The sequence below is a fragment of the Catharus ustulatus genome, chromosome 1 (genome assembly GCF_009819885.2).
Source record: "Catharus ustulatus isolate bCatUst1 chromosome 1, bCatUst1.pri.v2, whole genome shotgun sequence".
In the NCBI taxonomy this organism is placed as follows: domain Eukaryota; kingdom Metazoa; phylum Chordata; class Aves; order Passeriformes; family Turdidae; genus Catharus; species Catharus ustulatus.
In genome coordinates this window covers 145516888-145539290 of record NC_046221.1, presented here as the reverse complement: position 1 = coordinate 145539290, position 22403 = coordinate 145516888, and the positions used below count along the sequence as shown (strand labels likewise).

At 36.6% G+C, this 22403-nt stretch overlaps 1 protein-coding gene across 4 annotated transcripts in view; it reads left to right on the top strand.

Moving 5' to 3' along the window:
• The window catches only part of LOC116996220 (CUB and sushi domain-containing protein 3), a 617877-nt gene that overhangs the window by 215434 nt on the left and 380040 nt on the right, over positions 1 to 22403 (top strand). For all 4 annotated transcript variants that reach the window (XM_033059469.2, XM_033059460.2, XM_033059450.2 and 1 more), the window contains exon 6: positions 6206 to 6318. In XM_033059469.2, coding sequence (XP_032915360.1) covers positions 6206 to 6318 — 113 coding nt within the window. The remainder of the gene's footprint in view (positions 1 to 6205; positions 6319 to 22403) is intronic.

Sequence of the window (22403 nt, the reverse complement as noted above, 5' to 3'; positions counted from 1 at the left end):
ACGTATTTTTTTCTCAAGGTTAAATAATGTAGAACTTTTCTTCATCTCTTCCCAAACACTTACTTATCTGTTTATCTGTTTCGGTTTTTTGGGTTTTTTTTTTGTTTTTTTTTTAATAAATCAGAAATAAGTGATTGCAGTGAAGTTTCAATCTAAACTCTTAGTTTATTTCTAAATAGCTCATGAGTCTAAATTTGAAGTGTGGTGATTTACCGATCTAAAAATAAAAACCTGCTTTTTTTCATTAATTCATTAATTTGTCTGCAGTTCTGAGATATGGAAACAGAAATTAATATAATATCAAACTTGTGAGTGTCCTCATTCTCAGATACACAAAATGCTCCGTCCTGCTATAAATATTTCAGGGACTCACCATAAGAATTAGGTCTTTTAATAGCTTCACAACCACTTAAAAATTGGGTTATATATGACCCTCACAATTCTAATAGAGTGTTAGCATTTTTCCTTTACTTTTCTAATGAATATTTACTGTTGAGAAGGAGCTTGCTTTAGGAAGAGACTTCTTTCCTCTTTAAAGATTGAATTATGACCATTTAATTTCTCATTGGAATGATATGTTCTGTCATTCCTTGTGACTGGACATTGTATTATGGCAATGCAGAAGAATAACTCAATCCTCGTCTTCTTCTCTTTATTTATACGCTTTTTTTATTTCCAAATCAATCTTTTGCTTCCTGTGTTATTTTTGTTTTCATCATTTAAAGTCTCATCTGGGAAACTGCTTATTTTGATATTGTAATTACCTTTCAAATTACTCTCTTTTCTGAAGCCGGTCCATTTCACAAGATGGACAATTCCTTAATCATACAGGGAATTAATGACTTGGGTGTACTGACTTGGGTGTACACAAGAGCAACTCCAATGCAACCCACCAGCAGTTTGAGTTTCACACATACAATTAAATGAAAAACTGAGATGTCATATTTAGTCTTTTTCTGAAATGCAGACATACAAATATTATAAATGTTAGTACTGCATAAATTTAAACTACTATTAAAATTCTAGGGAAATCACGGCTCTTAAAATACTTGTTTTATGTTGGAAATACTTCAAGAAGCAAAATTTACAGGCAATTATCCTTTTTGTTGACCTTTGTTGTTATCCAAAGATAACTGAAAATGCCTATTAACATTTAATATTTATGTGATATCTTAAAAAAAAATTAAATCCTGAGTTATCAGTTCCAGACAGCAATAGATTTTGTAAGAACTGTAAGAAGTTGGTGAAGCTTTTTTTGATATTTGACAATATAGGTCAGAGCAGTGTCCTTGCTCTGAAATGATTTAATATAATTTCGATAGAACATTTCCAGGAAAAAAAAAAAAGCCAGTAACAAAATCTGTCATGCAACAGCCACTCACATCTATAATGAATGCCATTAAGACCCATTAAACTCATCAGTGAAATTGGAAACATAAAAAAATATTGATATGCCTAGTCCTACAAAATACTTACTCTTTAGTGCTTGACCAAAGAAGTAAGTTAGGTTAGTGTCTGAACTTCAGTGTAAAAATCATACAATCTGAGTTGATGGAACAGGAGGGATATGTTAACTTAATAATGAAGTCCTTCAGGATCTTTCAAATCAAGTAAAATATTAAGTATTGAGTTGGCATCAGCTTTGCTCCTCTAGTGTACAACCGGATGTTTCTATACAGATCTGGATTTATTAAATGAGAGATCTGAGTTTTAATCTTTTTGCCTTTAAATCTGCATTATGGGGGAGATCCTTTGCAAAAGATATTTATTATGAAGCTTACTACCTGAGGTGTTACTTTATGGGATCAAGGCAGTCCTGAACAAAGGAAAGGATCCCGGAAATCTTTGCTAGTGAGCATATGTTGTATGCAAATACAGGAGACGTAATTGGCTGTAAGTGGTTGCTGCTTCAAGTTTATGTTTAATACAAGTACTGCCTAATTTAAGCATAATTCAACCAAACCAGATAGGTCATTGATCAGGTTCTGTTGGGTATGTCTTTCCTGTCCTTTCAAGGTACAGGTGGTTGCTCTCTTTTTTAGGGTATTATGCTGCGTAAGTATTAAGCCCCAGTAGCTCATATATGAACATGCATAGGCCTTATTAAAATGTGTGATAATTTGCCCTTTTTAAATCAAAACTTTTAATACAGTAGTTTTATTTCAACATATAAATAAAACTAATGAGAAAGAATCCAAACAGCTGCAGTTTGCATCAGAACAAGCACTTAGGATTTTGTAGTTCATATATATATATGAAATTTATCTATGCCCTTAGCCATGCTTAGATGCTTAATTAAGAAGTTTTGGGGAAACTTTGCTGTATATTTTTTTAAAAGCAAAACTTTTTTCTCTTTGGAATATTTTGGACATATTGACTGCCTAAATAAAGGGCTGCATTGCATCATAACAATCAGTGCATTGACAGTTGTTTGTCAATGTTTGTAAGAACTGTAGTTTTAGATGACTTTTAGAAATTAAAACTAGTCTGGTACATGAACAAGACAGGAATGTTTAAATTATTTGTCAAGATTATAGCTATCTGAGAGTGTGCATTTCAAATGTTAAAGTAAATGTATATTGTTCCTTTTCTGGAATTAAAAAGCATGTGCACTGTGCTCTTAAAAAAAGAAGACATACCAACCCTGAATTCTACTTAGCAACATAAGGTGGGAATTATGTGTTAGAATTTTGAGGGCAAATAAAATACCGGTTGACTTCACTGGATCAGAATTAGCTTAAAGCAGGTGATTTTTTTTTTTTTAATTACTACTGAAATAGTGTGTATAAGAAGGGAATGGAGGCATGTTGTGATGAAGTGCAAGAAGAATGAAATTTTGATTCTCAAAAATGTTAGTCCCTTATTTCTTTTGTAAACTGTGGTTTACACACAAATTAAGTGCATTGATGGAACTTCACTGACATATCTTCATGCACAGTTTTACACTACTACTAATCCCTTAGCAACAAAGGTGCACTGTTTCAATAAGCACTTCTTTTTTCAAATACATTTTGCAGTAGATAACAGCCAATGCTGTTGACTACACGTAGTAGTAAGGTACTTTAAATCTCTGGTTCACAGCCAAGATTCTCCATGAACATTTCTAAGAGTTGATGAAAGACAGCTGCAGAAGGGAAGCCTACTCTCTGTTGACTGAAATTTACTATGTGGAATTCTGTGCAGCTTGAGAGGGAGCTACATCTTTTGAATTATAAAAGAACATGAGACAGCTGTGTTTCCTTTATGGAAGACATGGTGTTTTACTTTGAATTTTAGGAAAATATTGTAGATGATGCAGCATAGCTATGTTTGGAATAGTAGCTGACACAGAAGTAGGTTGGGCTGCCAATGTATTATTGTATTGGTGAACAGCTTTATAATTTGCTGTGAAAATAAATTCACATGAGAAAAGGGACAGTTATATCAACAGAATACATTTTGTCAGTTTGCAAATCTACTTTCTGGGAAGACTCCCATAGAACCTATGAACTGTAAAAGTCAGATTGTAGGAGCTGTGGATTCAATTAGAAGTCAGCATAGATGTAAGGATAGATGTATAAAGTACACCTATATTAATAAATACCTGATTTGATAGGTAAACTCGATTTTTAACTATTTTACAAACAAAATTAGTCTTTCACTGTGAACATATTTAAAGTTCTAGGGCAATATTTTATCATCCCTTGGACAATAAATTTGGAATTTATTTTTCACAAGGTTTTGCGATTATTGAAGAGAAACCCTCTCATAGGCAGAATACATATGAGTCAAAATGTGTGTTAGGAAATGTGTTTTACAGCCTTATTTTATTTCAATTTTTTAGAAAGACGTTCTCCAATAATAGGCTTATTCTAAAATATGCAAGCAGTGAAAGGTTGTTTCCTCAATTTCTATACTGCCTAATAATTATTTATAGAGTGAGAATTTCAATAAAAATAACTATTTCCTCTTGCATCGTTGGGTAATATCATTATAGAGAGAAATAACTGTACCAAAAAGGATAACTAACCTCCACCTTCCAAAATATAAGTCTCAAAGTGTACTTCTTACATCTGTAGCAAGAAATTTGTAGCAACTAAAACCACTTTATGGCTGTTAGAAAGTGTGTTTCATTATAAAAGTCACAATGAAAATGCAGAAATATTTGGTGTTTTCTAATTGAAAGGTGTGGGATTCTACCTCTTACACTTTATACATATTCTAGTACAGTTCTGACTCTAATTGGTACAGATTAATGTGCATTCACCACATCCTGTTGCAATCTAATAGCACTATATTTTTCTTTGTTCAGTTGGGTTTTTGGTTAACTTCATCATCTGAATTTCTTCGAATCTAGAATTTGAAGTAAATTTTATAGGCTTAAAAACTTAGATTCTCTGTGTTGTTCAACTGAAATGAATTGTGGGAGCTGGTGTGTTTCCACAGTATAAAAACATTCTTTTGCAAGTATGTGAAAGAGTTTTAATAGCCTGTGGTGTTAGTCAAGCATTTTGTCATTTATGAGTCCCAGAGGGAACAAGGGTGCTGGTAAAGTTTTAGTAATTTGGAAAGTTATCTTAAACCTGTTTTGTTTAGAGGTGGAGTGGGTGGGAAAAGATGAAAAAATGCTACCTCTAAACTGTTATTATTTCAAAAGTCTTCCTTATAAAATAGTACTTATACAACTTATTAGTTATTTATTTAAGTAAGGTTTGGGATTTTATTTCACTTAAAAAATTGGTCCGAATAGGAATCCTTGATGTCTGAACATAAAATGGCATACTTGTTGCCTAGTATTTTATTTTAACTACAGGAAGAATTCTGTTTATAAATGGAAGGGCATTGGTTAATATTGTGATATTCTGAAGAAGTGACTTATTTTTCTGTTTTTTGGTAAGAAATATGTATTGAATTACTGGCTTGATGGAAGAATTTTCTATCTAAACTTTATTCTCCTTCTTTATAACATGACATCTCATTTGAAAATAAAAATAACAAAAGAAAAACCCCACAAAAACCCCCAAACAAAAAAGAGCTTAAATTCAGACTTTCCTAATGAACCAGGCAAGATGAAAGACTACTATAATTGGAGCAATGTCATTATGCTAAAAAACAAACAGAAAACAAAACAATAAAAAATCCAGGTAATTTTGTGTGCTGGGTCAAATGGCTCATAGTTAATTTTTTTTCCTTGAAGCCCATAAGTTATTGTAGTTTGGATTTGTGACTAAACCACAGTTGATAGCATAACAATGTACTGGCTACTTCTGAGGTGTACCTGCACAACATCATGACTTTCTTTCCCCCCTCCTCAGTCCCCATAGTGCGTAGACCTGGCATAGGCAGGATACTGGGAAGGTAAAAACAACCAAAACAACAGAACCAAATTGAATAAAAGAATATTTCATAACATATAACTTCATGGTCAGCAATAAAAAAAAGTAGAGTGACAGCTGCTAATCATTGGAGACTATTTTGATTGATCTGCTTGTAGAATGTGGTAAATGATTGCTTTTCTATCACTACTTTTTTTTTCAACTCTTCACTTACTAAACTATCTTTTAAAGAGTCCTTCTTGCTTTTGCTCTTCCAGTTCTCTCCCCTTACCATTGTTTGGGACAGGGAAGGGAGAGAGTGAGCAGCTATGTGGTGCTTGACTGCTAGCTGGGATCAATTCACTAGAATTCCCTACTTTTCTTGTACATCTAATAGCTAATTTTCAAATCCACACAAGTAATGGAATATTTCTTTTATCTTTATACCCTAAATAGGGTAAATTACTTACTTTTGAAAAGTAGATGTCTGTTTTATCATTTTCAATAGTGATTTGCATAACTTAAGTTCTCTTCTTCCATCCCTTGAATGTAAAAATCACAAGGTATGAACCTTTCCCTGGTGCCCAGAGCAATGCTCTGTCTAGCCCATTATCTGACCTGTGTAGACACAAGTTCTTTCTAGTCTGAGTGTCATGTACTTCCATCTTTACAGTGCTGTGCCTGACCAATAACATGGTTGTGTAGTGTCTGGCTTAGCACTGATTTGTATCCCATCACTTGGCTGGGTATAGTGTACAATTTTGTTTGTTCATGCTTGTTAAAATGGTACTAACCAATAAATAAAAAGTTCCACAGAGGGCATGTCAATGAATACTAGTTTGACTAGAAAAGTTTTCCTGATAATTTTGAAATATTTTATTAATATTTTTTATTTATTTGTTTTAATCCAGGCTCTCTGGAATGAATATACCTCCTCCAGTTATAAGCAACAAAAACTGGCTCAGACTACATTTTGTAACAGACAGCAATCACCGATATCGTGGATTTAGTGCCCACTACCAAGGTACATTTAAAGAAATAAATTTTAATTGTGGCTATATTTATTAGAAAAAAAAGTGCCTGAAGTTGTAAGAAATGGGAAGGGCCACTTAAAAAAACCAAAAATACCTCATAAGAGTATAGTTTGTTTTTATTTTTCTGCCTACTATATCAAATTACAGTCTGTTACAATATGGGCAGTATTATCTAGTATATCTAAATTCAGTTACCAAAAAAAATTACAGGAGATACCTGCTTCACTCCAACCTGTGCAAGTACTTAACTTTTAAAATGGTCCTAATGTTCTGAAAAATACTGTGAAACAGTAGCAGAGAGAATGTCTTTATCATTAAAGTATGGAATTTACTCCATAGTTGTATAAGTCATATTTGTAAAGCAGTGAGTAAGTTTGTATTTACTAAAGTAGCATTTAATCACTATTACTTTTTGTTATGTTTTGGAATGTTTTGCATTATTAGGGGTTTAATTAACCAGAAAGATTCTTACTCACTGTTTTTATGAACAAGCATTTATTTTGAGTAAGAGTGAAAGTGTCTGAAGCATAATTTTGAGAATGTCACTGTTTGAAACAAGGTCATTCTAATGATGAAGTGCTAATGAAAGCTAAATGTCAGTAGTGTATGGTAATACTGCAAATAATCGTTTTTAATATCCACAGTGGATCAATGGATCTTCAGGGAACAGTAACCCCTTTTTTGTGTTTTTGTTCTTTTTCCATTTATCTGATGAAAAAAAAATCATGGCATTCCTATTAAAATCTAGTTCAGGAATTTCTTTTACGGTTTCTTCTAGAAAATCTAACATAGGAAGAGAATAGTTAGATAAAGTTTTGCAGAATCTGATCAAATAAGTCAAGTAATGCAAAAACTGCAATTAGCAAAAGCCTATGACCAATGTTTTAATTTGAACTTTGAACATATCAAATTTTACGACTCTATGTGATTGCCTCAGATAGTATATTCTATACAAGAACAGAAAAAAACTGATTACTATTTTCAGCAGGTATTGTATATCCTTATTTGGACTTCCTGAGTTCATAGATGTTCTGGAATGTGTATTCTGAATGAATTTATATGAAAGAAGCTTTCTTAATTAGCTTCAGGGCTGCTATAATGGTTTATGAAAAACGCTGACTCTTTTTTTGCATGGTATCTTTCATACCACATATGATAAACCACACTCTTGATGGAGAAGTTACTAACTTATGGGACTGTAAAAAGATAGAAAGTTAGCATTGTCTCTAATAAATCTACCCCGCAACAGAGAAACCATGTGATAAGTATTTTGGTGATTTAGGTGAAGTGTTTTGGATTGCTGTTTCTTCTGAACTAGTGAGAAAAAAAGAACAAACCATGTCTCAAGGTTAACATACATACATTCCTGCCAAAAATGTGAGGTAGTAGCTAATGAAAGAGAACAGGCTTATGTTTATTTTTAAAAATGTGTTTTATCCAAGACCCATAAAACATATGAGTTGGTAGGTGTGGGAGATTTGAATATGTTGTGTGTCTTCTATTTCTCTTTACTGTCTAAGAATGTAGTGATTAAATAATGGTGTTTTTACTATTTTGGTTTGTTCATTTAATTTTTAATGTTGTATTGCTGAAAGTTTGTTAAAGTGGACTAAATGCTAAGTTGTCAGATGCTGCAGCATCCCACCGTCCTTAAAAAGAAGAAAATATCTTTTGTAACTCTAAAATAAAATGTAGGCAGTAAAAAAATAATTCAGTATATAAAGGACTTAAATGTGCATACTCAAGCCTATATGATCAATAAATATAACCTTGATAGTAGAAAATAGAAAAACGCATGATCAGATAATAGAGGATGTGTAGTTTCTGAAGTGTAAGGAAATCAGATAACTATAATGGAATCATAGAATGGTTTAGGTTGGATGGGACCTTAAAGATCATCTAGTTGCAACCCCTGTGTCATGTACAGGGAAAGTTTCACTAGACCAGTTTGCTCAAACTCTGCCATGAACACTTCTAGAGATGGGATATATTAAGAAAAACCTTCCTACATTTAGAAAATGCACATTAAATGCATAGCACAAAATATTTCAGTTTTTTGAGAACCGTAACTTTAAATTTTTCCGTTAGAGATAAATGTAAGCCTTTTTGTAATGAAAATTTTCAAACTTTAACCTCAGTTATTTTCTGACTTGAGTGATCCAAAAACCAGAAAACTAATAAATTTTTTTGATGTATTGCAAAGCACCATGTAGTACAAGTGTTGGGCTTTTTTTATTTTATTTTTTTTTATATTCAAGATTTTATTTTTACATTACTTTGGAGAGGCAATCTGTTAATTCTTTAAATAGCTTGTTTTGTCAGAGTACTACACAGTAGTAACTGACAAAATGTCAGTCCTTCCCCTGCTTAATTGACTTCTTTCTGAGTTCCCTTCCTGAAACGTGGTATTTACTACATAGTACCACTATAACCAGAACTACTAATTTCTTAGTACTTCCTCTGGTTTAATTTTCTTTAGCCAATTACATATCTTAAAGGACCTGGACTTCATTCAAATTCTGAACTTCAGAACATTGCATAATTTTAGACTGTCACTGCGTGGCACTGCAGTACCCTTTTCAGCTAATCACTCCCTTGGTTTACTGCTTTTGTTTGAACTAGTGCACATTTTGTTAGTGCATTTGGGTTGTGGTTTAACCCTAAGTAGCAATGAAGCCCTCTCACCACCACTCACTCACTCCATCCTCAGCGTACAATAGGGCAGAAAATAGGAAGAACAAGAGTCAAAAGTTTCATGGTTGACATGAAGATGTGGAAAATCACTCATTAACTACTGTACTGGACAAAATAACCTTATTACAAAACCTTTCATAATTATGTTGAAAAACAAAGACAAGTAGTAAAGAAATTATGAAGACCCTTATTCTCCTTCTTGAAAGCTTAACTTCATTCCAAACACTCCCCTTTCCTCCGTTCCACCACAGATTGCTCTTTTTCTCTTTGGTGATGTGATACCCAGTGCAGGCAGTTCAGGTCAAAGTGTAGGAATTGATTTCTGCTATTCCTCATTTCTCATTCCTTTCTTCTGCCATTTCTTCCCTCTTGCTCATTAATTCTGCCTTGATGTGCGTTGACCATGGGCCATAGTCTCTTAGGGGAAGAATCTGCTCCAGTGTGGGTTATCCATGGGCTGCAATCCCTTTAAGGGTATTACTAGCTCTGGAATGGAGCATGCATTCTCTGACCTTGTTCCTTTTCCTCAGTGTTTATTGTCTTATCTTAAATACATCTTCATAAAAATGTCACAAATTGTACTGATGGACTCAGTTGTGTCCTATGGTTGGTCTTTTGTGGAGCCAGATGTGACCAGTTGTGACCAGCATGGGACAGCTCTGCCTGCTGAAAAGAGAGGTGATATGTTCACCCTATAGCCCTCTTCTACCAAATCCCTGGCATTTATACTAATTGCAGTCTATTCTCTTCTGTTCTCTTATGTTTATGAAAACTGTTTTTTTAAGATTCTCTTTTATAAGGCAGCCTCACATGGCTGAGCTTCAGTGTAATATCTAAAGCTATTGTGGCCTAGACATTTGGAAAGAAGACCAAAAGTGATGCACTGCAAAGTCAAAATAGAGTTGCCTATGGGAATAAAACAATCCCACAGCAACAAAAAAAAAAAAAAAAGAAAAAAAAAAAAGAAAAAAAAAGAGAAAGAAAACCTAGGGTATTACATAATTTTTTGTAAAGACACTTTTAATGTAATTAAATGTATTTTCCTAATTTTCTGTTTAAGATCTTGTAAATAAGTATGGGCCTTTAAGGTCTTTAAATTTTTTTTTAAACTGACTTATACAGAAAAAATGAAATCTGATGAGTTACATGAAACTGTGGGAAGATCTCAGCTACACTGAAGTACAGTTGCAAATTATGTGTATTATGTTCTTTTGATAGGCAATTTTACTCATGAAAGATATTAATTTATACAATACTTAAAAGACATTGTAAACAACAACCAATGTGATTAGAAGAGAAATATCGATTAAAGGAGAATCAAAATGTTTCCCTACCTAGATTGTGTGTCATAACCCACTTACTCTTGCTTCTCTGGTCATCTGTGTTTCAGCACTTCTTTCTATTCACTGAGAGTTCCTTTCCTTGATGCTTTCTCTTCTTGTTGCTTTGTTAAAAGTCCCTTTGAGTCAGAAACTGTTGGCTGAAGTAGAACAAAAGCTGCTTTGGATCTTCTTGAAACAGCTGCTTCACTGTTTCTTGGCACCGATAATCCTCTTTTGCTGTTTCTAAAATTAGTTGCGCTTTTTTACTCCTTCCATTTGCAGTTCCTTTTGGTTGCTGCTTTCTTTTGGTTACTTTTTGCACTCTATTATTTATGTATGAATCCATAATATTATCTAAGTGGACAGAAGGGATTAAGTTAGCTTCATGGCATCTGGTCTTACTGGCTGATATACACAAACTTCAATCTTCTTTATATCAAGTATACTCAGATTCAGAAAAGGCTTTCAGAAAAAAAAAATAAAAATCATTTTTTCATAGTTAGACATTACTTTAAGCATCTATAACTTTGCTATCCTTTTAGATCCAGCATCCTTTTCCTCTCACTCTCTACCTTTGTCCTCTCTTAAAACTCTGGAAGGATTCAGCAGCAGCCCTACAATTGTTAATAATTTCACTTGTGAAATCCATTTTTTAACTGATTTTGTTTACTTCTCTTGTTTGTTTATCTCTGTTTAAGCTGTGTGCAAACTCAGGCTTCCAATTTGAGCAAAATAGTATCAAATATGTAAATTGAGTGCACAAACACATTTGCCATCCATTAAAAATCTTTGCTTAGAGGAAAATACAAAGGAAGCTATGAAATATATATATAGCATTTCAGAATAGAATAAAATGTAGTTGTCCTGCTCATATTTAGAAGCATGTAAATGGTTACTCCCCTTCATACTTGACAGCCAACTATGTGGAGCTGAGGTTGGAAAAATGTGAGCACCTTGAATATGGGATTAAATATGGATAAAAAGATGTTGAAAAAGATATCTTCTTGCTCTGCTTGATTTTCTATTGTTACTTTCTTTTTCTGTCATTTTGTTTATGAATAGAAATGTATCTTCATTCATAAATTATTTATGGAGTTAGCTTTTTTAAATTTTTTTTCTTGGTTTTGCTTTCAGAAAGAATATAAAGCAATTGCCAATCAGGTAAAGAACAATAGTACTAAGCTGCCTTACAACATCATGGCTAGAGTTGCCAGAAGGGGAAAACTGTCTTTATCACTTTTTAACCAACATTAGGCAATTTAGTCAGATTTTGTCATTCCTTTCTTATCTCAAAAGCTATTGCAACAAACAGTACACTGTACTACTGCTGAAAGACTAGCAGCTGTAGCAGAGACATAGGTAAGATTTTTGCTTAGACACCTATAGGTATCTGCATACCCATTAAAGTTGGAGAGCTGTGAAGGACTGTACCTGTATACATATGTGCACTGATGCATCACCTAAATCACCCAAGATACCCAATGTATTTATGTGACAGAAGTGCAGAAGTTCTTTGGGCAGACAAATCAAGGTGTATGTTAATGTAGTTACAAAATTTCTCCAATTCAAATTACGTGTGGGTAACTGAGCTTTCCCCATACCTTGTAATCCTGCCAGTGTGGGCTGCAGAGTGATTCAGCTGACCTCAAGGTACATACTGGGTAGAGGTGCTCTAGAGTAGAACAGACATTTGCATGGTTCTGCAAAGTTAGAACTTACAGGAGATCACATGGTGTGCTTAGCATGTCAGACACCTAAACACTAAGCAGACTTTGCTCCCAGTAAAACAGTGGAGAGTCAGAAAAAAGGTAAAATCCATGGATTGAGATAAAGCCAATTTAACACCACGGAAAAGGATGGGAAAGTAGTAATAATGATAAAAGAATATACAAAACTAGTGATGCACAAAGCAACTCACCACCTGCCAACCAATTTCCTTCCAGTCCCTGAGCAGCAGTTGCTACCTCCCAGAGAAGTTGCCCCATCCCCTGCTCAGCATGATACTGTATTGTATGGAATATTCCTTTGGTCAGTTGGGGTCAGCTCTCCCAGCTATGTTCCTTTTCAGCTCCTTGTGCACCCTCAGCCTCCTTGCTGGTAGAGCAGCATGAGAAGCTGAAAACTCCTTCACTCATGGTTAACGCTGCTCAGCAAGAACTAAAACATCAGTGTGCTATTCTCATCCTAAATCCAAAACATGGCACTGTAACAGCAACTAGGATGAAAATTCATTTTATCCTAGCGAGAACCAGGACACTATGCCATTCTGGCATAGAAAATAGGAAATGGGAAGGAAGAAACAGCACCTGTTACATCCTATCTTAGATGTGTGCTTTAAAACTAAAACACTACATTCCTCTGACTACAATGACTAGATTTCCATTTAGTCTAGTAGTCTGTATGCCTAGTGCAACTACAGACACACTGATGTAGGTTTTTGAGTTTGCATTTATAAATCACTTATGAAAATATTTATTTTTTAATATCAGAACATTCAAGACTTTGAGATTTCCTAGGAGAAAGAAAGGTACTGCATCACCTTTTTCTTTTTTTTAAGACACATACTTAGTTATCAGAATTGTGAAACTGTGACTTTTAAGACCTTGAACTTCTTTTGTCAAAGCATCACATTGGCTACCTGATTTTGCAATGGATGGAGGAGAAAGGGATCCTTTCTTCATAGCGTGAAATTACCAGAGCTTCTCAAATTGCATACATTGTCATATAAGTAAATGTTTTCAGTGGATTTTCATACTCCCAGGTCTTTCAGCTCCAATTCATCTCATACTGACATAAATTTTCAAAACAGAGTATTTTTCACCTTTGCACACTTGAGATGTCTTTTATTCACAGTTATACACCCACACAATTACAGTGCATGAAATGACATTGACTTCATTGAAGATAAGTTGTAGGAGAGAAAAAATGCTGCATTTTGTTGACTGTCTCCAAATTTAAAGAACTTACTTTTAGAATTTCCCCAGTGGTAGGTTTTAATATCACCACTATTAGCAGTTAATTCTGATACTTTGTATGGATCCAGAGAGATTTAATTTTAACATTTCAAGTCAATTTTTTTACTTCAAGATTGCATTTCATTTTTAAAAAATCAATAGAACTAACATTAAATATTAAGTCATGGTAATCTGTGCTAATATTTAATTTTATAGATTGTAATTTACTTCTGGAATAAGCATTAAATGATGCAGTAAAGAGCTGTCCTTTCCATTTTTAATGATTAATGGATGCATCTTCTTAATTTTGTACTTACCATACAGAAAATATGATATTTTAGGAGCATTCTAAAATTTTAATATCTTTCTGTTTCATTTACTATTTCAAACAAATAGAAAAACCTAGGAAAATGTCTTATTGAAACTATAAAATCGAGTGTATAGGACCTTCTAAATACTTCATTTTGATTAGGTCAAAACATTAATATTTTTGGCCTATACATCTGTATGCTTCTTAGCCAGGAAACAGTGTAATATATTGCACTGATAATCTGTTAATGTCAGGATGCTAAAACTAGTGAAAGAAAAACCTGGAATAAAACACTTGTTTACATTCAGAATATTTAATGGTGAGATTAAATGTGGGAAAATTTTATTTCCTCTTAGAAAATTTTTGACATGCAAATGTTCTCATAATATGCTTGGTTTTTTTACTAAATCATTTATATTTTTCAGCTGTGAAAATTATTTCTTATTAATTAGTGTAATTAATTAGTAGTAATTGAATGCAATAAACCATTCAAGTTAGTTTATAAATGGTTTTGACTACCATAAGGGTTACTGTACATTAAAGAAAACAAACCTGATATTTTCTAACTTTAGAAAGTAGATTTTAAATGCTAAAATTAATAGTGTTACTGACTTCAGACGCATTGGATTTATTTCTACTGGAAGATTTACTCCCATTTCTTTCTCTTTCTCTTCCCTCACTCATCTTTTTCAACATTTTTTGTTTTTTTTGTTCTCGGAGGTAATTTTACATTTCGGAGGAGTGGTTTTTTAATATTAAGGGATATGTACACAAGAAAAGAAATAATTTTTATAAGAAAACAACAGGCAGATGAAAAGAACTAGATAAGGAAGTAACTGAATTCTGGCTGGTGGTGTCTCTGTTGAATCTGAGCCAACCACCTGTGTATGTTTTAGAGTCTCTGTGTCTCAGCCCGAGCACCGGAGAAAGAGTCAGGGACGTCTTCTGTTGTTTCCAGAGGTGGTTTATTTTATCTAATCTGAAAGTTCCTTCCCGGACTACCCGCAGTCCTTCCACCTAGTTCAGCCCAGGCACACTGCATGCCCCTGGGATGGCACTATTTTTATACTAAAAACTACATAAATATTATTTACAATTATCTTCCAATGCCTATCACTTATATTGTACAGTCTAGTTCTACTCTAAACCTATGTAAAAGTGCCACCATCACCTAAAAGATGGATACTAGGAAGAAGGAGGAAGAAGGACAGAACACGCCCAGATTCCTCCATCTTGACCGCAGACTCTTATAATAAACAATCTTAAAAACCTACTTTTTCACTCTATAATAATCTAACTTACACTCTACTTATTTTTTGTGACTTGTAATTCTTCATGTAAGGGTAGTAATTTTTCCCAGGGAGAGAACTCCAAGGCACAGGGGTTTTGGGCACTGTGCCAAGGCTTTGAGCCCCCTGCCAGGGTCTCAAACCATCCAGGGCACCCAGAGGGATGTCCTGGATTCCCACACTGAATGTGATTTTTTTTTGTCTACCCTCACACTCAAATTTTCCCATGTACTTTCTAATTAAATGGCATGAATAATTATGCAGAAATATCTTTTCTTTCTGTTTCTCTTTCTTCTCTTTAACCTAAACTGGGTATTGTTTGTTATATAGTTACTGACAGTACTTGCATTTGTAAGTGAAAGTATATCATCATGTCCTTGAGGTTTTAAAGATGAAGCAGTTATGTAGTTTTAATTTTAATTTTAAAGTAAAGAATTGCATAGATTTATGATGAGGCATAAAATACGTGAAATATAGCTATTTTGCTGTTTAAATGTTTCCCCCTGGTCTATTATTTGTAAAAACTAATCACACCATGTTCATGAAGACTAAATAGTATGCTGGATTGGATAACCTCCTGCCTAAAGATAGGAAAGTTATTCTTTTCCAATAAAAAAAAAATAAATCCAAAATTCTGCTTTGGAATATGAATATGGAAGTGATCTGTGCAAGATGTTATACCAGAAGTTATTTCATAGTGTAAAATGAAGTGCTACATTTTTTACTCATTCCCAGCGTAGATAAGCTTGAGGACCTTATTCATATTACTCTTCAGAATTAAATCTAAGACTATCTAATTTCAGGAGTAAAAGTACCTTTTTCAAATATCCCCCAGTAAATAAGGAGTCAAGTCTATTTAATGAAAAGTTAATCTTTTAATGAATGCTATTTCAAGTAAGCAATGAAATTTTCTGAACTACCTTTTTAATTCCCAGTTACACTTTCTCCACTTTAGTTCTAGTCAATGGATCTCTTTATACTTTAAAACATTGACTGCTTTATTTGTGTACTGTATCAGTAGCAGTATGAGAAAGCTGAAAGAATTTCATTTCTTTTTCCCCATTCACAAGCACCTGGAAATTATTAAACATACATCTCTGTTCAACAAAGTGTTTTCACTTAAATGCAGCTGAGGCAATAAACCTTGCATGCTAGTGAATATTATTCTATGGAATTTGTTAATGTGCGAAATTGCTAACTACTACCAAAGAGATTCTCAGTTATTAATTTCTTAGATTTTCATTATGTGAAATTTCAGTACCATTCATATTAAAAAAAAAAAAAACAAACAGTAAAAGTCCCCTGACAACCATGGTGATCAAACCTTCTAAGTCTATCAGAACAAACATCGTGAATACTAAAGTGTTTCTAGCATTGATGTTTGTTGTATTGTGTGTTTCCTTCTAATGTTCTTACTTGCTTTGTGTCATAGATACCAATATGTATACTATTTTTGGTCTGGATCCTGGGTCAGTATAGACATTTTTAATACCTTTTCAGAAAATGAAATTTTCTGAAAACATAAAAGAAAGACAGAGAGCCGTGTAAAGTGGTTAGAGAGGAGAGTGAGGGATTATGAAAGAAAGATTTAGGTGACAAGATGGGTAGTAATAAGGAGATTGAACTTGAAGGGATTCTGTTGAATAGTTATGACTTTTTGTATGAGATATATCCTGGTTGGAATATAGTCTGTGCTAGCTGGATTGAACAGTCAGCCAGGACAAATCTCTTTTCCATGCTGAACCAGCTGAATTCTCTCAGCTTTTGTTTCATAGGAGGGGTGCTCCATCTATCTAATCGTCTTCATGGGCTCTCCTCTGGACTTTCTGTAACAGGTCTATGTTCTTCCTGTGCTGGGCCCCCCAGATCTGGATGCAGCACTCCTTATGGGATCTCACAAGGGCAGAGCAGAGGGACAAAATCCCTTCCCTAGCCCTACTGACTACATTACTTTGGATATAGCCCTGGAAACAACTGGCCTTCAGGGCTGCAAGTGCACATTGCTGGGTCATGTCCAGCCTCTCATCCAGCAGCATGTTCAGGTCCTTGGCAGGTCTGCTCTTGATCCATTCATCTTCCAGGCTCTATTGATCCCAGGGGTTGCCCTGAGCCAGGTACAGCACCTTGCACTTGGCCTTGTTCAATTTAATGAGGTTCTTATAGGCCATTTCTCAGGTTTTTCCAGGTCTCTATGAATGACATCCCATCTCTCTGGAGTGTCAATACAGCACTTGGCTTCTTGTAGTCTTCAAAGTGGCTGAACATGCACTCAATGCCTCAGTTTATACTGTTGATAAAAACACTAAATAATACTGCTCCCAATATGGACACCCCAGGGAAACCACTTTTCCATCATGTCTGTCAGAACACTGAACTGTCCAGAACATTACCCTCTGGACACAAATGTCCAATTCATCATCTATGGAACTGTTCACCCATAGAATCCATTTTTGTTCACTTTAGACAGAAGGATGTTGTGGGGGACCATACCCAAGGCTTTGCTGAAGTCCAAAGAGATGACCCTTTGTTGATTGATGTATCTATTCCATCGTAGCAGGGCACTAGTTTGATTAGAGGACTTGCCCATGGTGAAGCTACGCTGCCTCCCTGTCCTCCATGTGCCTCAAAACAGCTTCTAGGAGGATTCTGTTCCATTGTTTTCCCAGGCACAGAGGTGACACTGACAACTTATTTGTTCCAAAGATCCTCCTTTCTACCCTTTTTAAACATAGGTAAAATGTTTCCCCTTTTCCAGTCACCTGGGACTTTGCCAGGATGCCATGACTTTTCAACTATCATGGACAGTGGCTTGGCAACAATATCAGCAAATTCCCTCAGGACCCTGGGGTGCAGCTCAGCAGGTCCCATAAATTTATATATGTGTTCAGGTGGTCATGAGCCTGAATTTCTCTGACAGTGTAAAGGACTTTGGTCTTGAAGCCCATCCACTTTGAGAGGTTTGGGAAGAGGATTTGCCAGTGAAGACTGAGGCAAAAAAGTTTGGAAATAAAATTGTGAGATCTGTTGATCATTATTTTTGTCAGTAATATCAGCAAGCTCCTATGCTCTAATTTAGTCAGTATACTAAGAACACTTCATAGCCCCCAGCTCCTTACTTAGAATGCTTAAAAAAACACACCTTAGTGCTCATAAATACTAGAGAATGAGTAGAGGACAGAACAGAAAACATGCTACTGTGTAAATCAACCTTCACCTTGACTTCAGTTGTTTCTCTGGTCTCTGCATTCCCAAAGAATATAACAAAGTTGAAGAAAGTTCAGAGAAAACAAAGGTATCAAACATATAGGTAAGTTTCTGATTGAAAAGTAATTCATCTACGTAGGACCCTGCAGCTTGGAAAATGAATATATCTGTGGGAGAAGGGGAGAGACACAGATCATAAAGCTATGAATCACAGGGATATTGGAAGTATTTATTAGATCTCTTTTGGATGTCAGAATTGAGGCGCATATTCCATAGTGATTTATACAAAATCACCAGAAGTTACCAGTGGAATAGGGCACCAAGTCTTTTGAGCCCTAATCCAGGGCAGCTGGAAGCTAGGTAGCACCATTCCATTTTTCACAAAGCTGGCAGAATTGCTTAGATAATGCTGGTTTAGTTATACTACTGTCTTGGTAGACTCTGATATATAAAAATATTTGTGAAGAGAATCCTTGACTTGAAGGACACATGTTCAAATTAAATCAGGCTGATTCAAATTTGAAAGGGAAGAGGTCTATTGACTTTGTGAAACTAAAATGAACTACTGATTTTTCTATTTTTCTTCACCTGAGGAAACTTTTCGTTCTCTTCTCAGTTAATAGCAAATTTGGGATTAAAACTTTAATTTTTAATTCCTAATATATATGTCTAGTGTATTAGTGTAACAGGCAGATAGTGTACACAGTTTTTTAAATTGGAGATATAAAAAGAAAGGATTTTTAATTTGGATACAGTATCATGTTGGGTAGTTTGGCTTTTCATGAAAGATAAGCAAAACTTACATGTTTAAATTATATTTTTCCCTAGAAAGACCTCAAACCCACGATTTAAACAAATTAGTGATTAAAATATTATAGTTTTAACATAAATTTCAATTAGAATAAATTGACCTACTGTTTGTTGAAGACATTTGAGCACATTCCTTTGACAGAGCATACCAGTCAGTAGTGCTTAAATGAAGAATCATTCAAATTCCCAATGACTGTAGTGGGAAATTATGAATATTAATGAACCTTAAAGAAACTGACAGAACCATAGAATGGATATCATAGAATCATGGAATCATAGAATGTTTTGGGTTTGAAGGGACCTTAATGCTCCTATTTTTCCAAACCCCTGACGTGGGCAAGGACACATTTCACCTGACCAGGTTGCTCAGAGCCGCATCCAGGTTGGCCTTGTAATATTTGAAGGGACCCCAGTGGAGTCATCTGGCCCAACTCCCTGCACAAACATGATCATCCTAGAGCATAATGCAGAGATCTGTGCCCAGATAGATCTTGGGTATTATGTATTTATCCTTATACTGTTTTTGGAGGCTATCACAGTGATTTTTAAATGAATACAGTAATTTCACGAATACAAGCCGCAGCAATTTGACAAAAATTTTGGTGGAAACCCGGAAGTGCGGCTAATAGTCGGGTGCGGCTAATATATTAATAATTTTCTGACATTTACAACCCCAGACGTGCCAGCCAGAGTGCCGAGCCAAGCACCGGCCAGTAAAAGCCGGCATTTCGCAATTGTTACAGTGTTACCGTGTTGCCCTGGCTCCCTGCAGGCAGCACGGGGGGCGGGGAGAGAGGCGGGAGAGCTCTCTTTCCTCCTCTGCTGCAGCCCAGGCGAGGAGGAGGGGGGGGGGCGCCGCTATTGCCACGGCCCGGGGAGCCGACGGGGGGGGGCACCGCCATTGCCGCGGCTTGGGGGGGCCACGCCGCCATTTCCGTGCCCCGGGGAGCCGACGGGGGGGGGGCGCCGCCATTGCCGCGGCTCCGGGAGCCGACGGGAGCCCTGCGCAGCCATTGCCGCGGCCCGGGGAGGGGGGGGGAAGTGCGCGCCGCCATTGCCGCGTCTCGGGGAGCCGGCGGGAGCCCCGCGCCGCCATTGCCGCGGCCCGGGGGGGGGCGGGAAGTGCGCGCCGCCATTGCCGCGGCTCGGGGAGGAGGCGGGGTGCTTTGTCCGCGCCCGCCACCGGCGCCACGGGCGCAGGAAAGCTCCGTCCCCACCCGCCGCCGCTGCCGTAGGAGCGGGGGAAGCTCCGTCCCTGCCTGCCACCGCGGGGCAGCGACGACCCGGGGTGACCGAGCCCAGGGGCAGCGGCGGCCGGCCCCGAGCGGCAGCACCGGGCTGGGCCACCTGGCCCCGTCAGCGGCCCCTAGCGGGCCGAGCCTGCACAGCCTTAGCTCAGCCAGTAAACCCCGCCCTCCCGCGGTTCTGTTACTAATTGTACGCGGGTCCTCGCTGCGAACGACAGAGCGGCTTATATTCGTGTGCGGCTTATCTATGGACAAAAACCGAAATATTTGCCAAGACCCAGAGATGCGGCTTATACTCAGTGCGGCTTGTATTCGTGAATTTACTGTAATTAATATTTGAGTATCCCATGGTCTTTGCACAGAGGCAAAATACCTCTTTTTTATACTCAATTTGTCTAGAATTAATGTGAACTTTGGGGTTCTTTGGGGGGTTTTTTGGGGGAGGTTATTTTGGTGGGTTTTTTTGGCGGGGTTGGTTTTTTTTTTTTTCTGGTTTGTTTTATGGTTGGTTGGTTGGTTTGGTTTGGTTTGAAGGTTTTTTTGGGGTTTTTTTGGGGTTTCTTCTCTATGTTTGGTTGAGTTTTTTGTTTTGTTATTTGGTGTGTGGGGTTTTTTTTAATTTTTTTTGTTTAGTTGTCATTGCGGTTTTTAATTTATTATTTCCTGGGGAAAAAAGTTACTGGTAGAAGCTCTCATTCACTGTTGTCCAGCAACTTTTTCTTACATGCGAAAAAAGTTGCTTTAGAACTGTGTGGAATCTCTCAGGAACTCTTGCCTATGTAGAGTTGGTCATACCATTTAGTTTAGGTAAAGTAAATATTGAGGAATGACTGTAAAACTGTTAACAGTTCTGAAAGTGTCAGACTTCGGAGATGCCTTTCAAGTTCAATCATTCTGATGAATTCTGAAATGTTCAGAAACAGTGGGCAACCAGCCATCTCAAAATTTGACATTTCTACCAGTTCTACCAGTCAAGAAGTGTAAGAAGTATCTAAAAATTGCGGCCATTTCTGAAATAAACACAGAATCACAGAATTGTTAGGGTTGGAAGGAACCTCTGGAGATCATCCAGTCCAACTCTTCTGCCAAAGCAGAATCACTTAGAGCAGGTTACACAGGCGGACGTCCAGGTGGGTTTTGTGTGTCTCCAGAGAGGGAGACTCTACAACTCCTTGGGCAGCACATCCCAGTGGTCTTCCACCCTCAACATAAAGTTCTTCCTCATATTGATGTGAAATTTCTTGTGTTTAAGTTTGAGGCCATTGGCCCTTGTGCCATCACTGGGCATCACCAAAAATAGTCTGGTATCTTCCTCTTGACACCCACCTTTGAGATGTTCATACATACTGGTGATATTCCCTCTCAGTCTTCTCTAAACTAAGCAGTTCCAGCTCCTGAAGTGTCTCCTCATAAGAGAAACGCTCCAGATCCCTCATCATCCTTTTTGCCCTCCACTGCACCCTCTTCAGTAACTCCTTGTCGTTCTTGTTCTGAGGAGCCCAGAACTGGGCACTCCAGGTGTAGCTGCACTAGGGCAAAGTAGAGAGGGGGAGGATCACTTCTCTGGATCTGCTGATCACACTCTTCCTGTTGAATGACAGCACAGCCTTCAGGTGTATCAGTCACTCCCCCCAGTTTCACATCATCAGCAAACTTGCTGAGGGTACATACAATCCCTTCATCTAGGTCATTGAAAAAAAAGTTGACTAAGATTGGACCCCGTATTGATCCCTGGGAATCATCACTGAGTACAGGCCTACAACTGGATTCTACTCAGCTGATCACAACCCTGAGCTCTGCCATTCAGCCTGCTCTTGATCCATCTCACTATCCATTCACCTAACACACAAATGTGTGTTACCTGAGTTTAGTGTTGTTATGTAAGATAGTGTCAAATTACCATGGTTTTAGACGTGCCAATATCCTTTTTCCTTTAGAAGTCGTCATTGTGAGCATTTCTATGTGCAACATAAAAGTGAGGGAAGATACTTGCCATAACCAAGCTTTTATGGATATTAGAAACAATTTTGGCCATTGGACAAGAACACTATCATTTTTATCATTGTATTGCGGTGCAAAATTGCCTGAAATACTCACTAAGGTAATGCATATGTAATTCTTCTTAAAATGATTTTGAAATTTTAGTGTGTAAGCATTTACCTTAGGACATCTTGAAATTGTTGTCTAATGGATCACTGGGGTCCTCTCACAGGGAAGATTTTCCTCAGGCAAAGCTCTTGTTTTG